Below are 24,946 nucleotides of genomic sequence, written 5' to 3'. Positions count from 1 at the left end.
TATTTTTCATAAAAGCAGATATCTGAAGAATGTTATCAACTAAACAAGAACTTTCCTGAATTGTGAGACCTGTGTTTTTTCAGAAACTGGCTTTCCACAGGACGGTGCTTTTGACACATCCATTAGTTATATGTACATTGTTTTTGAACATTTGCAAGTTTATAAGAGAAAGAATTTTGTTTTGGAAAAAATTGAAAAACATCTTGATTCTATGCCAGCAGAAAATTATTTTAATGGGAGGTGTTGGTAATTTAGTGGAAGGAACTGTATGGTTTGAAAACCAGTTTCTGTTTCATCTGGGAAACTTAAAATAGTGCTCTGCCCATCCCACTGCTTCCTAAATAGATCAGTGCATTGTTGACGACATCACCTACAATGTGAATGACACATTTCACAAGCGGCACGAGGAGGGACACATGCTGAATTGTACCTGCTTTGGTCAGGGCCGGGGCAGGTGGAAGTGTGACCCCATCGGTAAGTAGCCTCATTTCTCTAGGTGGATTTAGACACTGAGAAAAGTTAGCCAGTTCCAAATAAGGCAAGCTATTTGATATTATGTGATTGAAGTTGACCCCAGTCTTGGATCTGTGGCTTGCAGAGAGTTTTGCAAAGGCTTGATATTGGTAATCATCTAACTTTGCTGAATTTGGTATCAAATGTAGGTGTAGTATCATTGAATGGAATTCATTTCTGGTTTCTGAATCATAAAGATAGTCCATGTTATGAAAGAGAACATCCGCGTGCTGACTATGCAATAGCATGGACAAATGGTTATGTGGGTAAATACCTCCCTCCAAAATATTTTTCTTGGCTGCCCTTTATAATAGATCTGAGCAAACAGTGAGGGTTGAGCCTTAACAGAGCTCTGTTACCAGCTTTAGGGTAATCCATTAATTCTCCTTTATGGAAAGTGACAGGTTATTCACTGAGAAAACAGACTGATCAGATGAGTTTGTTTGACCTGAGATTGCCAAACCTGAGCTAGGAGCCTGAGAGGTTTCTTAGAAGCTGCTCAGCAAACACTCATAGTTAAAATCTAGCTTATTCATACACATGTAAAATTAAACCCTCCAAACTTAGAAGATGTGTATAAGTGAAATTATTGTAGTTTTTTGTCCTTGCTTTCTGAATGGTAAACCAGTTGCCTTAATATGGGTAAAATACAATATTTAATTTATAAATTAATATTCAGAATAATATATACTGAAATGTAAGTCTTAATGGTTTTATTTAGAAATAGCGTCCTTTTAGAAAATGAAATATTCCTCCCAATGGGTACTTGTTACCACTAATTTTCCTGTAAGGCAACAGCTATGAACAAAATATATTTTCCACTGCCTAGATTCATAAAGACAGTTGCAATTCTATTAAAACTAAGAATATATTCTCTAACACACAGAAATTAAACATGTAGCTTTAAGTCTTCAAGGCTACTTATCTTTTATTTGCATGCATTTTAGACCAATGCCAAGATTCAGAAAGCCGAACATTTTATCAAATTGGAGACTCATGGGAGAAGTTCGTCCATGGTGTCAGGTACCAGTGCTACTGCTATGGGCGTGGCATTGGGGAGTGGCGTTGCCAACCCTTGCAGACATACCCAGGTAAGCAGCTATTACTATAAGTGGAGAACTCTGGACTGGTTATCAAAGCAGGGCAGCTTCCCTGTTTATTAATACCCTGATTATCTAATCAGAGTATTATCTCCAAACTAAATTGGATTCTCCTCCCTTCTCATATCACTGTCCAATCTAATTCCTAGATAAAACGATTTTCCTTTTTTCACAATCAAGTAGAGGTGTGGAAGGTTATGGAAATGTGTCTGTGTGCAATTTTGTTTCTTAACAACACCATGGAACATTCTGTTAGGTTAAAATAATGGCTAATTTCATCTCACATCCATACATGGACATAGAAACCATAAAGTGAGCTATGCTGTGAGTAAATTTAGTTGGGGGTTTATGTTATGGTTCTTAAACAGAGAAATACATGAAGATATTACATGAAATACGATATAAAGTATGTGCTCATTTAGTGTTTCATCTAGACCTTCCTTGTGCCCCACATTTTCATTTATTTGATCAATTGGAGTCTGGAACAAAATATCCTGGGTCAACAGTTGAGTAACTTGGTTTGGTCTCTGACCACACAGTTCAGATCTTTTCAAATGTTCATTGCCAGGTTTTTTCAGGTCACAGGACAAAATGCTTAGCTGTAGGCATTATTCAGTTTAGGAAAGAAAATTTAATTTTAACTGAGGGATTAATTTTCATGAGATGTGTTGATTATGAAACTAATTCTTTGGCATCAGCTCTTGAAGCAAATACTGACGGGGCGTCAACCCTCCTAGACTTCTGTTGACTCCAGACTTAAAACATGGCTGCCATTGAGAAACAAAAGGAAAGGTTCTCTGGTCTGAGAATCTGCTGGTGACAGAAGTTAAGATTGATTTGACTACATCTCTCCAGGATATAGAACAATTTGGCCAAAGACAGTGATGACCCAGACACAGGTTCTAACTCTGTCCATGCCATTAATGATTTTTTTTTTTTTTTTTTTTTTAGAGGCATGCTTTATTTATTTGTTTGCTGGTTTGTTTGTTTGTTTTTTGTTTATACATGCACTGGGTACAGTCAGAAGCGCGGGAGGGTGAGAGAATTCACCAGAGTCAGAGCGGGGAGCAGAGCAGGCAGAAGGACCGAAGTACACTGCTGAGGGGAGCAGCGGGTGCCAGGAGAGGTCTGCGCGCCATGTGGGACCCTCCTCCGGGGGCCGGGGAGCAGCCGGGGATCGAACCGGCGCCGCAGAGGCTAAGGGCAGCTTCGCAACCCAGCGCTCAACCGCTGCGCCACCGGGGAGGCCCTATTAATGATTTATGTGTCCAGCTTCACCCATAATTTCCTCATCTCTAAAATGGGGCAATTGTAGTTGATTATCTTTAAAATCCCTTGTCATACCAATATAATCATCTATGATCATAAATTCTACACTGTTCCCACAAACTCGGAAGAGCTCCTGCTCTCCCCAACCCTCAGACACTGTCAGGAGGCCAGGGACTGACTCTGCCTTAAGCTCATAGCACAGCTTGACCTGGCTTTAAAATTGTATTTTGTGGTAGTTTTGGGTGTAGGAACCACTTACAATTTTTATTTAATAGTTTTTTTTTTTTTAAATCTGGTTGTAGAATTATCATAAATTCAGAAAGTATTTAATTGGGTTCCTTGGGGTTTTTTTTGATGATACAAAGAAAGGATTGAAACTTCTGAAGAAATGTTCTCTAGCTTCTATGCTTATAGTTGTTATCAGTGCAGCCATTTATAGAAAATGTTTTCCTCCTCAATGATTTATTGGGAGTTTCTCTCTGTCTTTTAAAATTAGTCGGTCCATACATTATGAAATGACTTCTGGTGGGAAGGAATGCTTCTTTGTTGAAATTTTACATGTTGACCTTGTTCTTACTCTTTCAAAAGGGTATCAGTGGAGACCTTTAAACATAAAGGAAATTTAGGGGAATGGGGATTAACATTTCCCCCTCAGTTTGGAGCTTATCTGTGTGTCTGGTTTACTCAGTGGCTCTTACCTCAAATGTGGGACTTGAAGAGTGTGGGAAGAAGACAAGAACAACAGAATTCCAGGAGATAGTCTCTGAGCCTTGCACTGTTTGTTCCTCCACAGAGGATCTGGTAGAGTTGTTCAAACTAAAAGAAGATAAGAAGCATTTGGTTTGTCAATAAGCAACTAGGAAAGCACAGATCTCAGCAAACTAAATAGAGAAAAAAAGGACCAAGTCACCAATCCATAAATGTTTAACTTCTCCAGGGTCACTGTTGCTGGAAATTATTCTTGTTGGACTAATTTTAAACTGGTTTTAGAAGTATAGACATTGTGTTATATTCTCACTTAACTATCTTGTTCTTAGTCTGATCATATTGCATAAGGGAGGGAGTAGAGTTTTCACAAAGATGAATAGTTGCTCAGTTAGGTTAATTTGAAAAGCTTTACCAACTAACCAATTTTGAAAGAACTATCAAATTTAAATCTACATAATGTAAATGATATCGGAATTTCCATATTTCCTATCTTGAAATCATATAGATAAAGTAGATGATGATAGAAATCATATAGATAAAGTAGATGATGATAGGAACTTAACTGATATTAAAAATAAGGAAAATTAATTAATATAATTAAATATCTAATTTAAATAAAAATAATTAAAATAGATAAATTAAAATGAAAAAATATAGCTGACACAGTCTGGACAAAAATGTGCAAAATGTATGATATTCTACTTATGTTCAGAAGTTTTCTTGAAAGTGAATCATAGCACAAACTTAGATTTGAAAACAGTCATTAAAGCAGTGCTTGAAGTTTTAGAAAGAAATGTAACTTCTGTAGTTTTGTCTTTTTCTTTCCTTCTCTTATAATATCTGCTTCTTGTGCACATGGAGCAAGATTGGAATTAATGGTAGGCTGTAAAATTTGTATTGTCTTTCTAAAACTTAATCTTAATAGACATTTAACCATCATAAACTCTTTTTAATTAAAGACTGTTTCTTAAGAGCATCTTAGGTTCACATCATCATCTGAAGGGAAGGGAAACCTTGGAGAGGCTTCCCATATATCCTCTGCCCAACACATACAGTCTCCCCATTATTAACATTCCCCACCAGGGGGGTACATTAGTTACAATCAGTAAACTTATAATGGCACATCATTATCATCCTAAGCCCATGGTTTACAGTAAGGATCACTCTTGGTATTGTGCATTCTATGGCATCATAAATTTTTCCCTCAAAATCATGATTGCCAATAAAACATATACCACATGCCTCTTTACCTAAGTAGGGTTTCTTTAAAGCATTGAAATTAAACAAGCTTTTGCCAAGGCATTCCCATAACTTGCAGATATACATGGAAATGCTTTAAATAGTCACATCTTTAAAAAAAATTTTTTTAAGATTTATTTATTTATGCATACAAGAGCTGGGTGCAGGCCAGAAATGAGGGGGGTGAGAGGATTCAGCAGAGACAGAGTGGGGAACAGAACAGGCAGACTGACCAAAATACACTGCTGAGGGGGGCAACGGATGAGACAGGAGAGGTCTGCTGTGCCATGTGGGTTGCTCCCTGGCTGGCCACTCGTGCTGCAGAGCCTTCAGATTGCTTCATCATGCAGTGCTTAAACCCCTTACGCCACCAGGGAGGCCCCACATCTCTAAAATTTTGCTTCAACTTTTGTCTTTTGAAACATATCTGCATTTGAAAGCATCTTCATGAGCAGGAGTAATCCAAATAGGAAGGTAGAAATGATTTCTGCCAATTGATTAAAGCAAATCTCCCATCATGTCCTGTGAAATATATATATACTGGTTTCAAGTGGGGAACTGAGTTTTTATTCGTGAGTGTTGGTTTTCATGCAACATGGAAATATGCACTAAGTGAATTTAAGATCCAAATGATATTTGCTAGTCTTCAACCAACTGTATTATTCCCCCGGTGGAAGTGAGTCTGTTATTCTAGAACTTTGAATCTACACAGACACTCAAGTTATGTGATTATTCTGTTAGAGAAAATTTTGTTTTCACAGAGAATTTAACAACCAAGATAATAATTAAATTTAGAAATTGATATTTTTTCCCTAGAGCTTCAAAAAACTTAAGTCTGTTAATAACCTGGTGAAGCACATTATTAAACATGCAAAATTTTTCTATTATATGGTGGTAGTTATAAACTCATGGAAAGGTTATTACAAGAGTTTTACAACTTTATTTTGTTTCTAGTAAGTTGGGCATTGAATGACATAAAAAAAGACAGTATTCCAGTCTGCAAGCTATGTCGTTATTACCCTAAATGGAGTCTACACTATTAAGAAATTGATCCCACCTCCCTTATTTTGCATTAAAAAAAAAAAAAGAAACCAAAACTCTACTTCATATTTTATTGGTTACAGTCTTCCCAGTCCAGATGTAGAAATACTGAATTTAGTGTGTATTTCAAAATATCATTTCAATTCATAACTGCTTTTAAAAAAATATCGTGTTTGGTCTCAATAATTTGACCAACCAATAGAAAGGTTTTAGAGTATACTTCTCAAATAAAAATAAAATTAAACATTTTTTCCAAACTGATAGGATGCTTAGACTGATGAAAAATAAAACTGAGTCTTTAATTATTACCTTGTCTATTTGTCTAAGATCTACCCCATTTAGAAATGTGTTTGTTTTACATCATGCCATACGGCCTTTGGAATGTTGTTTCCTTTTATAGATAGCAGATTCATTCTGGATGAAATCCTCCACAAACTAGGATTTGCTCAAAAAGTCTTAGTATAATAAATAAATCAAGTTCGAGTTCTCTAATTACTTTATTTGTGTTAGGCTAGTTTCATAACTTCCGCACAATTCTTTAAAAATTGGGAAAGTCAAGCTAAGATAATTTTTTAAAATTCTTTTATTTGCTGTGAACAAGTTCTATTTGCAGTTTTCATGTGAAGGACAATAAATCACTTACCAACAACAAAAAGGAATTAGTTGCATTGATTGTCAGTATCGGTATATAAAAGATGAGTCCCACATAGTGCTTACTTTTCCTCACGTTTTCTGATAAGCAAATGTGATGGCCAAATCTCACATTTTCATTTTCAGGTTCAAGTGGTCCTGTCCAGGTCATCATCACAGAGACCCCCAGTCAACCCAATTCTCACCCCATCCAGTGGAGTGCACCAGAACCCTCTCACATTACCAAATACATTCTTAGATGGAAACCTGTGAGTATTCTACTAGGGCATCTTGGGTGCTATTTCCTGAAACGAACAAATTTTCAAATTATTTTCATCTTTTCAGCCAACTGATCTGTTTAGCTGTTCATCTAGCATTTATTTTTGTTTAATAACCAAACAATATGTGGTCAATCAAACTGACATATAGATTTAGCTTTTTTGTGTATTTAGAAGAATTTAGCTCTTTATGTCAAAAAGAATCACCTGAACAGAGTCATAGAAATGATAATGCTTAAAATTATTCATCCCTAGTATGGGAAAAAAAATCTAAATTTTCACATGTCTTGTAACCCCATAAAGGAAAAATCATTGCCACCATTTCCATGATTTGAAAGCCAAACAGCTGTATCTTTTTCTTGGTTCAATTTTAAAGTGATAATTTCTTAAAGACTTTATTTTTGAGTCTCTGAAATTATTTAGAGGTGGGGGGAAGATGATAAGAGGAAAGGATGATAGCTTTTTTTTTAAGAATGAACCTTATGATTTTCTAAGAAGCAGCATCTAGAAATTGAAGAAATCACACTTGGAAGGATATTGGTCTATTAAGCTGTAGTTCCTCCTACTCTCTCCACTCTATCTTTAAAAGTCATGGCTTTTAATTTGAGGAACACTAAATTAAACATAGGAGAAAAATGACCATTTTTAATTGCAGCTATTGGTTTTTAGCAATCAAAACATTTGACCAGTTCATGCAGTGGGATTTAAACTTTTCTGGAAAAACTCAAGCTTCTTTTTTTCCATTCACCTCTTTTGCCATGTCTGGAGTATGTTGGGTAGCCACTCTCAGGGCTTGGTATCTGGCGATGTCAGTCAATGGAATTTACATTTTCCCTCCAATATCTCCTTACCCCTCATCCTACCATCACCAGTTTTGTTTACTTTAAACTTAACTCTGCACTCTCATAATAAGGCACATTTACAGTGATGTATAATGTATACATTCATTGGAAAGTCCTTAGAGAGTGACAGTGATGAATTTCTTTGAAGTTTTTAACAATTTAAACATTTCAGGTCCACTGCGATGTCTGATTCAGGTCTTTTCTCCAAGGCCATAATACAGTCATTTACAACTTACAGCCACAGTTTGTAATATTTACAAACATTAAATTCTTTTTCAAACTCAAAAATTTGTTCAGGCTTTTCCTTAATGTTTATCACCTGAGAATTGATTTTTGCATCCTTTCCAATGGTAGCTAACCTGAAAAGTTCATATTTAATAAAAAGTTTGTCACCTAGTCTGAGCTAATTATAATGAGTTATTTCCATTTTCCCCCCATGGTATAACTGAGTTAAAATTTGAATTTAAAGAATACTGGGATCACTTCCATTTATTCCACAAAAAGAAATGGGTACTTGAGTATTTGAATTATTGAGGAACTGGCTGATTGGATCATTTTACAAATAATTGAGCATTTAAAGTGCATTTTGATTTATATATTAGCTTAGAATATTTATACTTAAAAGGCTCACATCTTGCTGGAAGTAAGGGTATTTCTTTTCTGTCCATTTTATTGCAATGAGTTGTGATCCATGACATATTAATGAATTTGGACAGGATATAAAAATGTAAACTGGAAGCAAAGATTAAATAAACTGATGTCGTTCATCTGCAGTCTTGCCGCTTCTCATGGGGTAATTCATATCCAAGAATGAGTCATAAATGTGGACCAGTGGAGCCTGGCATGTCATGGCCCCAGGAACTGAGCCAGAAGCAATAGTATGCCTTTGGCTGTTTCTGCCAGGCAGGAAACAGAATCGTATCCCACCAAGTGCAAGATGGACTAGAAGGTTGTTCTGTTTTCAGCAAGGAATTTATCTCTTCACTGGAGACGTGAAAAAATTGGGAGAGGCAAAACCTGGGTTCATCATATTATGTTGCTGATATCAAAGAATTAATCTGGCAAAAGGAAGGTGCCCAGTGCCCGTGACTGTATAACCTTGAGTGTGTCCCACAATTCTGTTCCTCCACCAGGTCCTTGAAGGCAATGATACAATTAATGTAGGGGGAAGGGTGAAGATTAAAGGAAAGAATGCACATAAACTCGCACTGAGCATAGCACACATAGTAAGCTATGAGTGAATATTAGCTATCATAATTGTTATTAATATTAACAGACTCTTCTACAGGCTCCCTAGTCCAATTCCAATTTTCCATAATTTCACTCCAGAATGGACATGCATAGGTCCCTCCTTCTTGGAAGGGAGCCATTATCTCTTCCTGGAAGACAACCGTTCATCCTCATGAGTACTTACATATTTTTTTTTTTGTAATTTAAATTTTTAGAAAAATGCTCGAGGCCGTTGGAAGGAAGCCACTATTCCAGGCCACTTGAACTCATACACTATCAAAGGCCTGACCCCTGGTGTGATCTATGAGGGCCAGCTCATCAGTGTCCAGCAGTATGGCCAGAGAGAGGTGACACGCTTTGACTTCACCACTGCCGGCCCCAGCACCAGCTCCTCCGGCACACCAATGACCAGTACGTGCCCACACACCCTCGTATCTGCCTGCACTCCTCTGAGTTGCACTTGTCTCAGTTCTTCCATGGATGTACCTCCAGTTTTGAATAACGGTTGGCTGCAGGTGTTGGCAGTCCATTTTCTCAATGGCTAAAGCACCCTCTCTCCTTTTGGCACTCACTAGGCAACACGGTGACAGGAGAGACCACACCCCTTTCTCCTGTCGTGGCCACTTCTGAATCTGTGACTGAAATCACAGCCAGCAGCTTTGTGGTCTCCTGGGTCTCAGCTTCAGACACTGTGTCAGGATTCCGGGTGGAATATGAGCTGAGTGAGGACGGTGATAAACCCCAGTACCTCGGTGAGTGTGTTGTCCTGCCAATTCTGAGTGACTGCTGGTAAACAGTGTTTGTGGGGGACATCATCCAGGCAGGCAGCTGTGAGCTTCAGCATAAGTTGACAGCTCCAAATGAATATATCATGTGTGAGAAAGGAAGCTCGCTGGCCCTCTCTGGAGCTCAGCTGGGTTTCCTGCTCGCATTTTCCAGGTCCCTCTGTGGATTGTATGATGTGTGTCCCTGGGCACAGGTTCATACAAGAAAAGTAGTTTATTCCTGGAAGTAATTGCCACTGTGAGGACTGCAGTGTAAAATGTTAGTTTTGGGTGTACACAGTACTGGTATTTATGCTTTTCAAATTCTTAACGATTAAGTGCCTTTTAAAAATTTTATCATGCAATAATATAGATATTAGAAGTGCATTGATTGTAAGCATAGAGCTCAATGAATATTTGTAAAGTGAGCACACCCAGATCAAGAAAAAGAATATCCCTCCTACCTCACTTCTCCATCATCCTCTGCCTGAAATCACCTCTGACAACAGAGGTCTAGTTTTACAAATTTGAGGTGGATTACAAAAATGATACCTCTTTCAAAAAACAATTGGAAAATAAAAAATACAAGAAAAAAATTATCCCATAGTGCACTGATAAGTGTGGATTATCCATTAGTACATTTCCTTCTAGTTTTTTTCTCCATTATAAATAAATGGCTTTTCAAATACCCTTCTACAGACTGTGGAGTTATTTGACAAATGGTTTGATCTGACTGCTAACCTTTCCTGTTGATTTTAAAGATCTTCCCAGCACAGCCACTTCTGTGAGCATCCCTGACCTGCTTCCTGGCAGAAAATACATTGTGAATGTCTACGAGATCTCTGAAAAGGGAGAGCAAAATTTGATTCTGTCTACTTCCCAGACAACAGGTACATGTGTACAATGTGGTGTGAAAAGAATCTCTACTGTATCTGAAAGGGGCCTACAGCAATATCGCCCAACGTTTTCTTCCTTTCTTGCTTTCCTTGTTAGCACCTGATGCCCCACCTGATCCTTCTGTGGACCAAGTGGAAGATACCTCAATTGTTGTCCGCTGGAGCAGACCCCAGGCACCCATCACAGGTCAGCTGAGCGTCCCTTCTTAGCTGCCACGTTAATCCTGATGTTGTACGTGGGGAGGGAGCAGATCCTGACCTGTGGACCAGGACATTACTTACATCTTCCTTATATTTATTACACTACTGTAGAGATGTGTGTTTGAAAAATTAATGAAGACTATGATTATTTATAGCCCTACTTTCTTATGGATCATTTCCCTTCAAATCCATTTTATCGACCTCTTACACACACGTGCACACAACCTCTAAAGCCAGCTCACTGATTTTTCTAAGCCAAGCATTCCCACGGTAGAAGGGAAAGTGTTCTCAAAACCTCACGCTAAGACTTACTCTTAAAGAGGTAGCTGAGTTGCCTTTTTAGCTCATTAGGTGACTGCAGTGTCTGAAGGCCCTAAAGGACACGGACAGGGCTGGGATAGTCTGTACTCAGGTGGTTCGTTAATTGTCACCATTGTCTGGAACTCAGAAGAAATTGCCATGTGGCATGAATACTTTGACCTCATGGTTTCTCTAAAAGGCATTTACTAAAAATCTTGGGTCTTTAAGGATGATGTTTATTACTAAAAAGGTTTTCATGACCAAGGGGGTGTGAAGGTGGGGAGCAAAGAAGAGATGGGACTCAATGGGCTATGGCGGAGGATTATGGGTTGTTGCCAGTGGGTACAGTGTGATATACTGTGGGAGAGGTGTGACGCTATATTCCTAAGTCACAGTGTAAGCCAACACTATCTTAGTAAAAATTGATATAATTTTTTTTAAAAAAATGTATTTTATCTTTGCACTGAGCCATCCTTATAAGACTTAAAAGAGCTGGCAACAGTTAAAGAGTCAAAAGAATCATTCATGTAAGATACTAAAGAATATTAGCAAAGGGGGGGATTTATCACTTTTTAGACTTCTGAGTCTTAAAACAGTGTATCTTACTTTTTTTCCCATGAATCTGCAGGATACAGGATCGTGTATTCACCATCTGTGGAAGGTAGTAGCACAGAACTCAATCTTCCTGAAACCGCCAACTCCGTTACCCTCAGCGACCTGCAGCCTGGTGTTCAGTATAATATCACTATCTACGCCGTGGAGGAAGATCAGGAAAGCACACCCGTATTCATCCAACAGGAGACGACTGGCGTCCCTCGTACAGGTAACTTAGACCTCCCCCCACCCCCACTATCTTGTTTCTTAGGGTTTAACAAGGTAGCATCTTGGAGCTCTTTTCCTTCCATTAGCCTCCTGGGTAGAACATGACATATCAGATAAAAGAATAACTGTCTCTGTAGGAGGTTGGTTTTTCTCTGTCAACAGTTCCTCTAGGCAAGTAATCTTACAGATTAGTCAATCCCTTAATTTACTCAGTTTAACTGAGATGTCCAAAATCTTGAAGGGACTTATCAAAACCTCCCTCCTGATTAAAAATATATTTTCCTTCAGAAATGGCAGGGTCAGTTCATCTGTCACTCTTAATAAAATGATTCAATAAAATGAAAACCAACACATTTTTCCCCTGCTGTCAAATTGTGAGGTTTTTTTTTTTCATGTGTTTACTTTAAACCTCTCTATAGGAGAGCTTATGTTGGAAACTTCATCTACTTACATACTTTCATACTTAAAGCCTCAGCTATTATAAGGTAAGCAGTATAACAAAACTGTGAAATCAGCAGCAAATAATATTCTCTGGTTAAGAGACAACTTTAGCATTGCTCTGGAATAAGAGGTGCTATGAATTAATTGCCTTCATATGCATCCAGGAAACTGGCTTTTTAAACACAAACTTCAGCAGGAATTGCAAATGACCAACTGGCCTTTGTCTCTTAGATGCAGTGCCCCCACCCAAGGACATGCAGTTTGTAGAAGTGACAGATGTGAAGATCACCATCATGTGGACACCTCCTGAGAGCCCAGTGACCGGGTACCGCGTGGAGGTGATTCCCGTCAACCTTCCTGGGGAGCACGGGCAGAGGCTGCCCATCAGCAGGAATGCCTTTGCAGAGATAACAGGGCTGACTCCTGGGGTCACCTATCACTTTAATGTCTTCGCTGTGAACCAGGGGAGGGAGAGCAAGCCTCTGACGGCAAAACAGACCACCAGTAAGTCCTGCTCTTGACTCTGACCTCCACCCCAAATTCCCCACCCTCCCTTCCAGCCTGTGGTGCATGTGGGGCACATGGTTTATGCCCAGGTTTGCCTCTAGAAATAGGAAAATACTCAGCCAATAAGGAAACCTGTGAACATAAAGCATGTTCAACTCAGACAAGCTCCCAGATGCTAAGCGGTAATTTATTTCCCAAATACACATGCCAGTGGAGAGAGAATTAAGAGAACCTAATTTTTTTTTTTGCTAATGAAAGCCTGGATTGACATTTTGAGTACATTTTTGTATAAGTAACCCGATCTACATCAGACTTCAAATGTAGGCTCATAACGTTTTTATAATAGAATTATTTACAAATAGTAATTGTGAAAGCATTTTGTATTTATTAGGAGCCAGGTCCTTCCGCTCAGTTATTTACAAGCATTATTCTCATACTGGATCTTCATTTTGATCCAGAAAGGAAGTTCTTACTATTTTCTATGTTGGAGACCTAAAGGCATTCTCAAACTTGTGAGGACACAGAGCTAGGAAGCGATGAGGCTGGATCCATACAGAACTGTTTCTGTTTTTGTTTTTCACTCCAAAATCCATACTTCCAGTTATCATACTGACTACCTCTTAAACATTTATTCCAGCTGAAAAGTATTTAAAATCATTCAGAAAAACTGCTACGTATCATACTTAAGAGCATTCACAACAGATGTGATTCTTTCTAATGCTCAAACTCACCAGTGTCTTGCCATGGACCCAAAGTTCTGTGTTTATCATTATCATCTAATCTGAATGATCATATGAATGTGACATATTTCTCCAGGAAAGGACCATTCATGCAATTAAAAAATTCAATAAATTCAATAAATAATTTCATAGAAAGTAAAAAGAGTTCTAAAAATTTTGAAAAAGGAAGCACCTTTTAATTTATATAGAGGTTGGGTAACATTGGCTTACACTGTAGTTTATTACACTGTAGTTGATATTTTGAAGAATAGGAGCCCCCCTTCTGTAATTTCTTCTTGCCCTCATTTTAGAAGGTTCATCCCTCTTTACTTGACTCCTATTTGTTTCAGAATGGAGTAAATCATGGCGTTCTTAAGTGTGTGTGGTTTTGGGTTTTTTAATGCCATCTCTATACTGTTAGTATCATTTCTGTGATGGGAAAGTCCTGCTGGAAAATTAGACTTTCCATCGGATCAAAGTCAAGTAAAAAGGGTCAGCAATTTCTCATGACTGACACAGAGCTTTGCCAAGATCTATGTCATTCTTCATGGCTTAATATTTCCAAGGATTGACTGTTACTTAGTTTTAACCTTGCCAAGAGAAAATGTAGAAAGCTCAACCAAGCTTTAGGACTTCTGTGTGATAATTTCTGAAGTTCACCTATTTCTTAGCATGTTTTATCTTCATTTTCTAGAACTGGATGCCCCCACTAATCTCCAGTTTACCAATGAGACCGACTCCACCGTCATGGTCAGCTGGACTCCGCCTCGGGCCCGCATAGCCGGGTACCGACTGACCTTGGTTCTGACCCGTGGGGGCCAGCCTAAGCAGTACAATGTGGGGCCAACGGCCACTCAGTACCCCCTGAGGAATCTGCAGCCTGGGTCTGAATACACAGTGACCCTTATGGCTGTGAAAGGCAACCAGCAGAGCCCCAAAGTCACCGGGGTCTTTAATACTCGTAAGTCAGAATTCAAATGCCTTTTCTTGTGATGTCATAGCTTCTCATCTATATGCATGTGCTGTTCTTCATCCAGTTTTTAAAAAGTTAACTTGTGGGCCTCCCCAGTGGTACCGTGGTTGAGTGCTGGGCTGCAAAGCTGCCCGCAGCCTCTGCAGTGCCGGTTTGATCCCCGACCACTGGCGAGGGTCCCACATGGCGCACAGACCTATCCTGCTGCCCGCTGCTCCCCTCAGCAGTGTACTTTGTCAGTCTGCCTGTTCTGCTCCCCGCTCTGGCTCCAGTGAATTCTCTCACCCTCCCGCGCTTCTGACTGTACCCAGTGCTTGTATTAAAAAAAAAAAAAAAAAAAAAACTTAAAAAAAAAGAAAGTTTAAAAAAAAATAAAAGTTAACTTGAAAACTTAGTATGAGGTTTAAATTAAAAATTATTATTTTTTTTTTATTTAAGAAAAGATTGAAAGTGGTGCTTAGAGAAGGAGTTACGTACTGCTGCTCGCCCCATGAACTGTTGGTTACTGGACAGGAGCTTGTGCCAGAATGTAAATCATGAAGCACACTGTGTAATTCAGTAGATAATTTTATTGAAGTAGGATCTTCTTGATGAAAGAAGCGGTGTGTTCTATGTTCCCTCTGGGACCAGGACTTTATGTTGCGTAGTTTAAAGCTCCCAGTTATTTGAAAGTTGGAATCTATTGTATTAAATTAAGTTACCAAATACTGGTGAATACGAAAAATTAGCACCTATGCCTATATTCTACTGCTTTGGGTATCAAATAATAGCAGCAGGTATAGAATAAAAACATCTACCAATTGAATAGAAACCAGCAGAACAGAAAGCCAAGTAAATTGTTCCTTTCTAAGTACTGACAGAAGAGTGTTTTTTTTTTTTTTTTTTTTGTTTTGCTTTTTGTTTTTTTATCTTTCTTAAAATTACATCTTGAAATTCCACAGAGGAAAAAATACTGACAATTTTTGGTCATATCTGTCCTTTTGCTCAACATTTTATGGCAAGTGGCTTTGAATCTCTTACATAGCTACAGAACAGTAAAGGCTTCTATTAAATACATTTCATTTACATTACAAAGAATTATGGGATCCCTTATTTCTAGCTGAGCATTATTTGTTATTTTTAACTCAACATTTTGAGTTACAGAAGCTCCTAACATAGCACTTTTTCATCAACAATGAACCACTTTGCAATTTTTTTAAGCTTTCAACAAATCTGCCTCTAATTTCAAAATATAGATGTTAGAAAGCATTCAAAAAGTAAATCTAAGCTTAGCTTGTAAATAACTATGGAATTTATTTCCCAAAGAAATTGTCCATAAGCTTTTCTCTGTAGAAATTCATAATTTTTTTAAGATTTATTTATTTTTTATACAAGAACTGGGGTACAGGCCAGAGGTGTGTGGGGTGAGAAGATTCCCCATAGACAGAGTGGGGAATAGGACAGGCAGATTGACCAAAGTACACTGCTGAGGGGAGCAGTGGGCGAGACAGGAGAGGTCTGCTGCACTGTGTGGGAATCTCCCTGGCAAGCTGGGAATTGAACTTGCGCTGCAGAGGCTGCAGACAGCTTCACAGCGCTGTGTGCTCAACCTGCTGTGCCACCGGGGAGGCCCCCAAATTCATAATTTACCAAAAATTCATGTCCACTTTTTGTATTTGGTGTGTGAAGGTAGGCTAATGAAGCTTTTTCCTTAAGTTACTGGTAATCCTAGGCAACGAATATCTGCTTTTTATTTCTAAGAATAACTTAAAATTTTGCTGTTTTATATTGTGCTCCTAAGCTACTCTAAAATCTATTAATATGAAATCATCTATATCTTTGTATTCTTGTAAATACCTTTTTCTTATTGCTGCTTTTTACTGCTTTTGAATGGCGATTTCAGTAAATATGGTCTTTTACTGACTGTATCTCATTCCATATTTAAATGTAGAATCATATTGTTATCTTTTGTACTTCTTAACATAAGACATCTTTTATGTTCTTTCCTTTGTTGGACAGAATGCCTACAAATGAAAAGGCATTCTTAATACTAACAGTTAAGTGGAGTGGGTAGGTCAATATAAGCTATTTCCAGGCTAATTCTGGAGACTGATACATTGGACATATTGTGTTATACTCTAAACAATACATAAATAACATAGTTGTATTTGAGGTGCTGAGAGTCAAAACTGATTTTATTGGAGAAAGAGTAACATAGAGCCTTGTACATAGTATACTTTCAAAAATTATTTGCTGAATTGATGATTCACTGAGGAAAGAATGATAATGAAAACAGTTCAACCAAGCTTTGTTTTAAATAAACCTTCACAAGCAGAGTTCTACAACTTCATTTGAACTTCAAGCACTCCCGCAGGCTATCAACATCAGCAGCGCTTGCATATTTCTGAAATTGCTTTAAGTTTCTGTAGCTTTTTATTGTCTTTTCCAGCTGAATTCTGGGAATAACTTCTGGGTTTTATAACTTGTGCTAAATTCGTCACATCAAATGTGAGAAGAATTGAGGCAGGATGCCATTTCTGGGGAGAGTTCAGTGAGTCCTTATAAATAGGGCAAATTTTATTTCTTTAACAACCAGTCTGTTCTTCACCCAACAAGACCTGCCAGAACCCATACCTTATACTTACAATTACATCCTTTGTTTGACATCAGTTTGTGGGTTTGTGGTTTGGATAATTTCCCGTAATGGTGTTCCTGGGAAGAGAGCATCCTCTTAAACTAGGGAAGATTCTTGCTGGCTGGCTCAAGCAACAGAAAACGCCCAGTCTTCAAGTCTAAGATGGTTGAAAAGAATGTAACTTATTAAAGCATTGAGGCTTTCATAGCTGCTCAGTGAGAGAAGTCAACCGCTATCTGAACTATTTGTTATAGCCATTAACATGGTCATGCAGAGTTGACCATGGCATTTTGGCAAAGTCAACAGCAGCCAAGTGGTATATGATTTCAGAGAGGCTGGGAAGTCATCATGGGTCACCCATCCTAGTTCCCCTCCAAGCTCCATCTAAATAGTAACATACTCATGAAACAGGTCACTAACCCAGTAGTGCTTCAACTCAACCATTTAAAGAGTTATTACAAAGTAGCCCACGCACATATTTTTTTCCACACTTTATTTTCTAAATAAGTTTTTAATTGCCCATTAAAACCAGACTGTAAAAAACAATGGAAAATTACAATGCTGGCCGTGAATTCCCAGATGACAAAGGAAAGACAACTTACTGGAGCTGAGTAGAGACTGGAAGACATTTATGCATGCCCCCCCCCCCCCCCGTGTATAAATGTGGAGGATCACACTATTTCAGCCATTCATACGTAATGTGTCTCAGATGGCTTGTGTGGCCCATTAAAGTTGAAGAAACACTGACCTCTAAATTCTCATAACAAAGGCACAGATGTTACATCCTGAATCCAGAACTAGTTGGTTCAGCTGAGCGTCTCCTTAAGAATATTTTTTATCTAGTTTGCACAATTGTGATTTCAGGGTTTGATCACATGCATTGATCTTTGGTTCACAGTGCAGCCTCAGAGCTCCATTCCACCTTACAATACAGAGGTGACGGAGACCACCATTGTGATCACCTGGATGCCTGCTCCAAGGATTGGTTTTAAGGTAAACTGTAGATGGTCCTTATCCCTGTGAACCAGCCTGGAGGTACCCTGTTTCTGGATGTGGTAGAAACAGGATGTTCAGGAGTCAGGAGACCTGCATTTTGTTATCTGCTGCCATTCATATCTCTCTGACCAGGTGGTCCAAGCAGAGCGATACTTCTGCTCTGCACATATTTCTTCCTCACTGAATTCTTGGAGGATGGATAGAGGCAGTGAACATGCTTTGGAAAGGATTAAAAATCAGTATGGAGCTGTTGTTATCTCATGTTCTCTATTCTTTTCCCCAGGGAGCAACATTTAAAAATATATAAGGGAAACCCCATTTGATGTGTTGTTCTAAATGAGTGTCAGTAAGTTCATGAAAGCCAATTTAGGGAAACCAATTAACTCATAGTCACTTAAAAATCACATTTTCATACAGTTGGTTTCATCTTGTCTTGCCAAGACCCCATGGGTAAATCTCTTAATAGAACAGAAGATTAAGGTCTTGTCTGTAGAGATCTGGATTCATGTTCTTTAAAGTAATGATAATAGTGAAGTGCCGAATACAAATGAATAAATTTGAAAGAACTCCTTTCTTTGCCATATAGAATATGGAGTGAGAAATATTTATTACGATTAAAAATCAAAACTAAATCTTCATGATTGTTTGTTTAAAAAAACACCAAGATCACTTGCTTTTTGAGGTATGTAAATGGCCACATTGATGATTATGTTATTTATTTTTAGAAGAATTCTTTTTGAAGATTGCCAGTATATCTTTTAAACTTCTTTTAATACTGTCATTCCCAGATACCACAGAACCTACAAAGAATTTCTATAGAGTTGAACACTATTTGATGATACAATATTGCTGAAATTTTTGAAATAAATTCTTAAAGGGATTTAAAATCATGGACACACTCATTTTAATTCTTTGTTTGTAATGTGTCATCTAGTAGTTGAATGTGTGAATATGCTTCTCCAAACTAGTATTTTTGCAATACAATATGTTACAGGGACTGATACCTTTAAATGTCAACAAAAAAGAGAATTGGGTGTTAATACTCATTAAAGAGAAAGGCTAGAGAATTTCTTCCAGCAAAAAGAAAATGGAGATGAACTGCTGTGTGATTCAAAGTCCTTGCATACTTCAGATTAGTTGTCATGCAAATTAGAAAAAAAAAAAAAACAGTATGTAAAGATATTTCTCTGGAACTTTCCATCACAAGCCACCTAAATGTAGTTTTGGAAGACACCTCCCAGTTCAGGGAATTTCTAGCTAAAGGCCCTAATGTGTTCCCCAATAAAAATACGTGCAGTTGCTCACTTGACATTCTGTTAGGCACAGGCATAGCCTCTCAGCAGCAAGCCAGCTGGTAAATCTTTGTTCTGGGTGTTTGCTTTTCTTCCAGCTGGGTGTACGGCCAAGCCAGGGAGGAGAAGCTCCACGAGAAGTGACTTCAGACTCGGGAAGCATTGTTGTATCTGGCCTGACTCCAGGCGTGGAATACATTTATACCATCACAGTCCTGAGAGATGGGCAAGAGAGAGACACCCCAATTGTTGACAAAGTGGTGACACGTAAGAGAAGTTATCATGTCTCTTCTTGTGATTTTTAGAGCTATTCCACTTTTTAAACTAGCTAGTATCATTTTTTTAAAAGATTTATTTATGCATGCATGTATGCACAGACCTACTGGGGTGCAGACCAGAGGTGCAGAGGGTGAGAGGATTCACCAGCACAGAGTGGGGAGCAGAACAGGTGGACTGACTGAAATACACTGCTAAGGGGAGTAGTGGGCGAGACAGGAGCAGTCTGTTGTACATATGGGTCAGCTCCTTGGCCCTGGATAAACTCAGACCCTAGTAGTGATAGCTCTGAGATTAACCCCTATGCCACCAGGGAGGCCCCCAGTATCACTTACGACAATGGCATAGGGAAAATATCCATTCCTACCTACAGCATGGGTGTTTCTAAATTTGGACTAGCAAGTTCAACTTATGCCATGTATTCCCTGACTTCAGAAATGTTCTTTCCATGTCAGTAAGGTTTATGAACTGACCAGACAGAGTGCCAATATCATTGCAAAGTCATTAATTGTTATAAAAAAAAGCTGTCAGACAATTGCTGCCCACTATGATTTCATAGAATAGCATCTATATTTTTACTGATTCTTTAGAAAGAATGAAAGAAAGGAATAGGGGAGGGAGGAAAGAAGAGAGAGAGAACATTTCACAGGTCAAGTGCTTTGCTGATTTTACCTTTAATTTAAAATTTTCTTGCTTCATAGCATTGTCTCCACCAGCAAACTTGCACCTGGAGACAAACCCTGACACTGGAGTGCTTATTGTCTCCTGGGAGAGAACCACCACACCAGGTAAGCCAGGGTGGATCAGAGGGCAAACATGCCTTCCCCAACAAAGGTTTTAGAAACTGTTCCTTTCAGAGAAAGATAGAATCAAAATTACAAGTAGCCAGCTCTCTATAAAACATTCAGGAATATCTGAATGTCCATCCTAGAGCAACTTGTCAGATGTTTTACTGCATATTTATTTAAACCACAGGATGCACTAAGATTTTCATTATGCACTAGACTGTGGGGGAAGCAGATCCTTAACTAGCTGTGGAGAATCTTGAGAGCTGAGGAAAAGCATTCTAGAAGGTGACTTTTCTTTAGTTGCATTCAAAATTTCCAAATAAATAGCTAAAGTCATACTACATAATTTTCCTTTTGTGAGCTATCATGGAGTCTATTTGCGTAGTTTCACAAATGTTTTATTCTGGGTTTCATCACAAAAATCTGAGGGTGAGGAAAAGAAGACATGTTCCATGTTATAGACTGAAAAAACAGACTCAAAAAATGGACTTATTCATAGTCACAAATTTTAAGTACTACAGATGTGGGGTTATAACTTAAATCTATTTGAACATTGTTTTTAAGGTTTTTAATGAAGCTTTTGTCAGAAATTTTTGTTCACGCCTAGGAAAAATTTATAAAATTCGAAAACGGTTAAAGATATCTATGGTGATATTCAATTAGCATAATGTACCATAGAATGCCAGGAGAAATTTTAGGTATTCTTGACTTTTTTCCAAGCCCACATAAAAGTCTTTTTAAATGAGAAATGTCACCTAAAATGCAATTTTAACATTTAATATTAGGTTTATTGGGGAAATGACTATTGAGAATCAGGATACTCATTCACAATTCTAAATTAATGTTTATACACATCACTGGATTATTTCACTGTAATTTTTTTAATAGCAGTTCTTAACCTTTGTTTGGGCACCTAGCTAACTACCTCTACCTCTGATCAGTGTGTGAAATCACACAGAAATAACTAGCTCCATATACTTTTTCATCTGCCTCTGAGGAGAATGTTTTTGGTGGGTTTCATTTTCAGTGGAAACATTATTTAAGTCAAAACTACACTATTTCAGTCAAATTACTATATTATTTCTAGTCAAGTTTGAAACGTTAAGTTGGCAAGTTTCATGCTTATTAGCAGCTCAATCATTAATATTTCATCTTAATGGACAGCCCAGCCTGCCTCTTTGGTTCATTACTAGTAATTGTAATGACCTAAACATTTATTTCCTATCTCCTTGGGTTTCCTTGGATATAGCCCCTGAGTGTTCTCCCTCTTCCCAATGACAAAATACACCATCACTTCCTTACCCTTTGGTAAGTTTAACTTAAATATACTTTCTTGTTTTAGTTTTACTTTCCGTCTGTCCGGGGACCTCTAGTTATACTGTGATAATTGGAATATCCTCCTGCTGAACACACTTCCTGCTCTATTCCTTTGATTCCTGAAGCCTTCAGCAGTTAATCTTCTTTCTCTAGAATCAGTTTAACTACTTTTGTTTTTCACTTTTTCTCTTTTCCTTACTTCCCTCTTATAAATCTCCTAGGTTCAGATTTTATAAATAAGGAGAACCTGTTTTGGCAAATATGCCTAAGGTTGGGGTCCATTCCATAGTAAAATGGCAATTTCTCAGCTGCGCAGCAGATAGATAGCCCATTAAGGGAGAGAAGGGCAGTGGTAGAAGCAGCATGGAATTTGGAGATAGAAAAGCCTGTGGTAATCACCCACCCTTCCAAGATTATTTTTATTTTTAAAGATTTATTTATTTATTTATTTATTTATTTATTTATTTATTTATTTATTTATATATAAAAGCACTGGGTACAGTCAGAAGTGCAGGAGGGTGAGAGAATTCACCAGAGCCAGAGCGGGGAACAGAACAGGCAGACTCATGAAGTACACTGCTAAGGGGAGCAGTGGGTGGCAAGAGAGGTCTGCGCGCCATGTGGGACCCTCGCCCAGGGGCCGGGGATCCAACTGGCACTGCAGAGGCTGCGGGCAGCTTTGCAACCCAGCGCTCAATCACTGCGCCACCGGGGAGGGCCCCAAGACTGTTTTTAAACTGAGGATATTAATACCTGCTTCGAAGGATCATTGCAAGCACCAAATGGTTGAAGGGTTCCTCTATCAATACCAGATCCTTTCTCCATTCCCCTTTGTGGGTCCTTTCTTGGAATCAACCTCCACATGCTCCGAGTTATAAATGCTGCCTGCACTGACATTCTCTTTTTTGTTCTCTCCAGACATCAGTGGCTATAGAATTACCACCACCCCAACAGATGACCAGCAGGGATATTCTTTGGAAGAAGTGGTCGATGCTAATCAGAGTTCCTGTACTTTTGAAAACCTGAATCCTGGCATGGAGTACAATGTCAGTGTTTACACTGTCAAGGGTGACAAGGAAAGTGTCCCTATCTCTGATACCATCACCCCAGGTAATGAAAAAATAAGCTGTTATCCTCAGAGTGGCAGTTCCAATAAGAGTAGGGATTAGCATCTTTATCCCCAAAGGTTGAGTGTGTCAAATATATTTGGGGCTTAATTCTGACCTCCCAGCCACACTCTCCAAAATCATGAAGTCAGAGCAACTATTTGGACAAATGCTTGCTGTTAACACTGCTTTGCTGTCTGTGCTTCACTGGGAAGCTGTGTCTGGGTGGGTATGTAATGGAGTGGCCATCACGGCATTAATTCTGTACTGTCCGCTCACGTGGAAATATGACTAAAACAATGTCAAGTGTCTGCACTCAGTACTGACAGCTAAAAGTAATGTGGTAAATGCATCCCATCAGTACATTTGTGCCTGAATTGACAGTCCCTATCAATGTTCAACAGCTGCCTATAAAATAGATTTTGTCTCCATATGATAACACTGAAATAGCATTTGGTTGGCGCACCCAATTCTTCATCTGGCAATTTCAAATCCTTCTTTTTTTTAAATTAGGAAAAAAAAAAAAAGAAGTAAAGGCCACACCTTCCAGGTGTCCTTTCATGTGGATTGAAAGGCAACATTGAAAAGACCTGTCTAGGGAGAGGTTTGTTGTGTTTCCAAAACTGGATTATTTTTCATGGAATGAAAGCATGAAACAGACCATGTTTCTCTTTACACTATTCCTAAAATGCTTTTACCAATACTAATTAAATAACTTGGATGATGAATTAAACAAATTATTGGCATTGGCTGGGGATCCAGGCCTGTCTTTGAGCTGAATGTGCTTTCAATGGCACATTTCGCCCCGTACATTCATAATGCACCAGCATGGTCAGTACTACGTGGTCATGAGTTTTTGAATGGGGAAAGAAAGAAAAACTCATCCACTGATTTTTTTTTAACCCTCTTCATGCAAGCTTCATTTTCCTACTAAAAAGGTTTTAGAATTCTTTACACATTGCTTACTTACTAGATGTCCTGTCTAGGTTTTAGGAATGGTTTTGACATTCTAAACAGGCCTGTCATGTTTAGGAAACTGAGAGATTCAAACTGTACTGTTTAGAGACATTTTCAAAATGCAAGAAAATCCCTAAAAGAATTATTATAACCTTCTTTATTCTCCCAGGGAGGCAAACTGTTCATGATGCTTAGGAAGTTTGCTTTTCAGATACTTTGGAACAAAGTGCATATTACCATCATTGCTTTATCTTTCCACCAATTTTACCACTAGTAACCTGATGTACACTGCTTTATTTTTTCCTCTTTTTTGCCTCTTCTTTTGCCCCCCTCCTTTGCTTTGTAACTCAATAGAGGTGCCCCAACTCACTGACCTAAGCTTTGTTGATATAACCGATTCAAGCATCGGCCTGAGGTGGACCCCGCTAAACTCTTCCACCATTATTGGGTACCGCATCACAGTAGTTGCGGCAGGAGAAGGGATCCCTATTTTTGAAGATTTTGTGGACTCCTCAGTAGGATACTACACAGTCACAGGGCTGGAGCCGGGCATCGGCTATGACATCAGCGTTATCACTCTCATTAATGGCGGAGAGAGTGCCCCTACTACACTGACACAACAAACGGGTGAATTTTGAAAACTTCTGTGTTTGAGACAAGAATGGTGTTGCATGTTGCTGCCAGTCACTGTGGTTAAATATGGATGTTTCCAGGGGAAAGCCAGCAATTTGCCAAAGAGGAAGAAAGGGTGAAATAGGGGTATAAGGAATTGAATGCACCTGCTAACCTGATGGGCTGGAGACATGCAAGTAGCCCCGAGTGCACTTTCATTTGAGCCTCAATGTGAATAGGCTAGAGCAGTAGAGACATCTGGTCTACCAGACAAAATGGCAGATTCGTTGAACTTGCCAACCTGGAGTTTTATGTCTTTTTTTCTTTCAATATCTCACATGAATCTCACTGATTGTATAATGAGTACCAGTGAGTCATAAGAAATAGACTTCCAAATGTTCCAGCATGTTCTTCCTTGATGAAGTATTAATAAACCCCACTGTGTTCCTCCTTCATAGTGGACTTCAATGGGACTAAAATTCCACTGAAATTGATGACAGTACAGCGGAAGGGGG

The 24,946-nt window shown here is 38.6% G+C and overlaps 1 protein-coding gene across 8 annotated transcripts in view; it reads left to right on the top strand.

The window, feature by feature from the left end:
• Nucleotides 1–24,946, top strand: part of FN1 (fibronectin 1) — a 67,409-nt gene that overhangs the window by 15,779 nt on the left and 26,684 nt on the right. For 4 of the 8 annotated variants that reach the window (XM_037523998.2, XM_037523996.2, XM_037523995.2 and 1 more), the window contains exons 11-25: nt 346–474; nt 1,461–1,604; nt 6,648–6,769; nt 9,066–9,261; nt 9,426–9,602; nt 10,376–10,504; nt 10,608–10,697; nt 11,640–11,834; nt 12,506–12,778; nt 14,195–14,461; nt 17,986–18,080; nt 19,474–19,642; nt 20,353–20,439; nt 22,675–22,866; nt 24,174–24,446. In XM_037523998.2, coding sequence (XP_037379895.1) covers nt 346–474; nt 1,461–1,604; nt 6,648–6,769; nt 9,066–9,261; nt 9,426–9,602; nt 10,376–10,504; nt 10,608–10,697; nt 11,640–11,834; nt 12,506–12,778; nt 14,195–14,461; nt 17,986–18,080; nt 19,474–19,642; nt 20,353–20,439; nt 22,675–22,866; nt 24,174–24,446 — 2,538 coding nt within the window. The remainder of the gene's footprint in view (nt 1–345; nt 475–1,460; nt 1,605–6,647; nt 6,770–9,065; nt 9,262–9,425; nt 9,603–10,375; nt 10,505–10,607; nt 10,698–11,639; nt 11,835–12,505; nt 12,779–14,194; nt 14,462–17,985; nt 18,081–19,473; nt 19,643–20,352; nt 20,440–22,674; nt 22,867–24,173; nt 24,447–24,946) is intronic. The other 4 variants (XM_037524002.2, XM_037524001.2, XM_037524000.2 and 1 more) reach the window with 1 other exon arrangement.

The sequence above is a fragment of the Talpa occidentalis genome, unplaced genomic scaffold, assembly GCF_014898055.3.
Source record: "Talpa occidentalis isolate TD23 unplaced genomic scaffold, MPIMG_talOcc4v2.1 talOcc4.3, whole genome shotgun sequence".
Lineage (NCBI taxonomy): Eukaryota > Metazoa > Chordata > Mammalia > Eulipotyphla > Talpidae > Talpa > Talpa occidentalis.
This window is presented reverse-complemented; position numbering and strand designations above follow the sequence as displayed.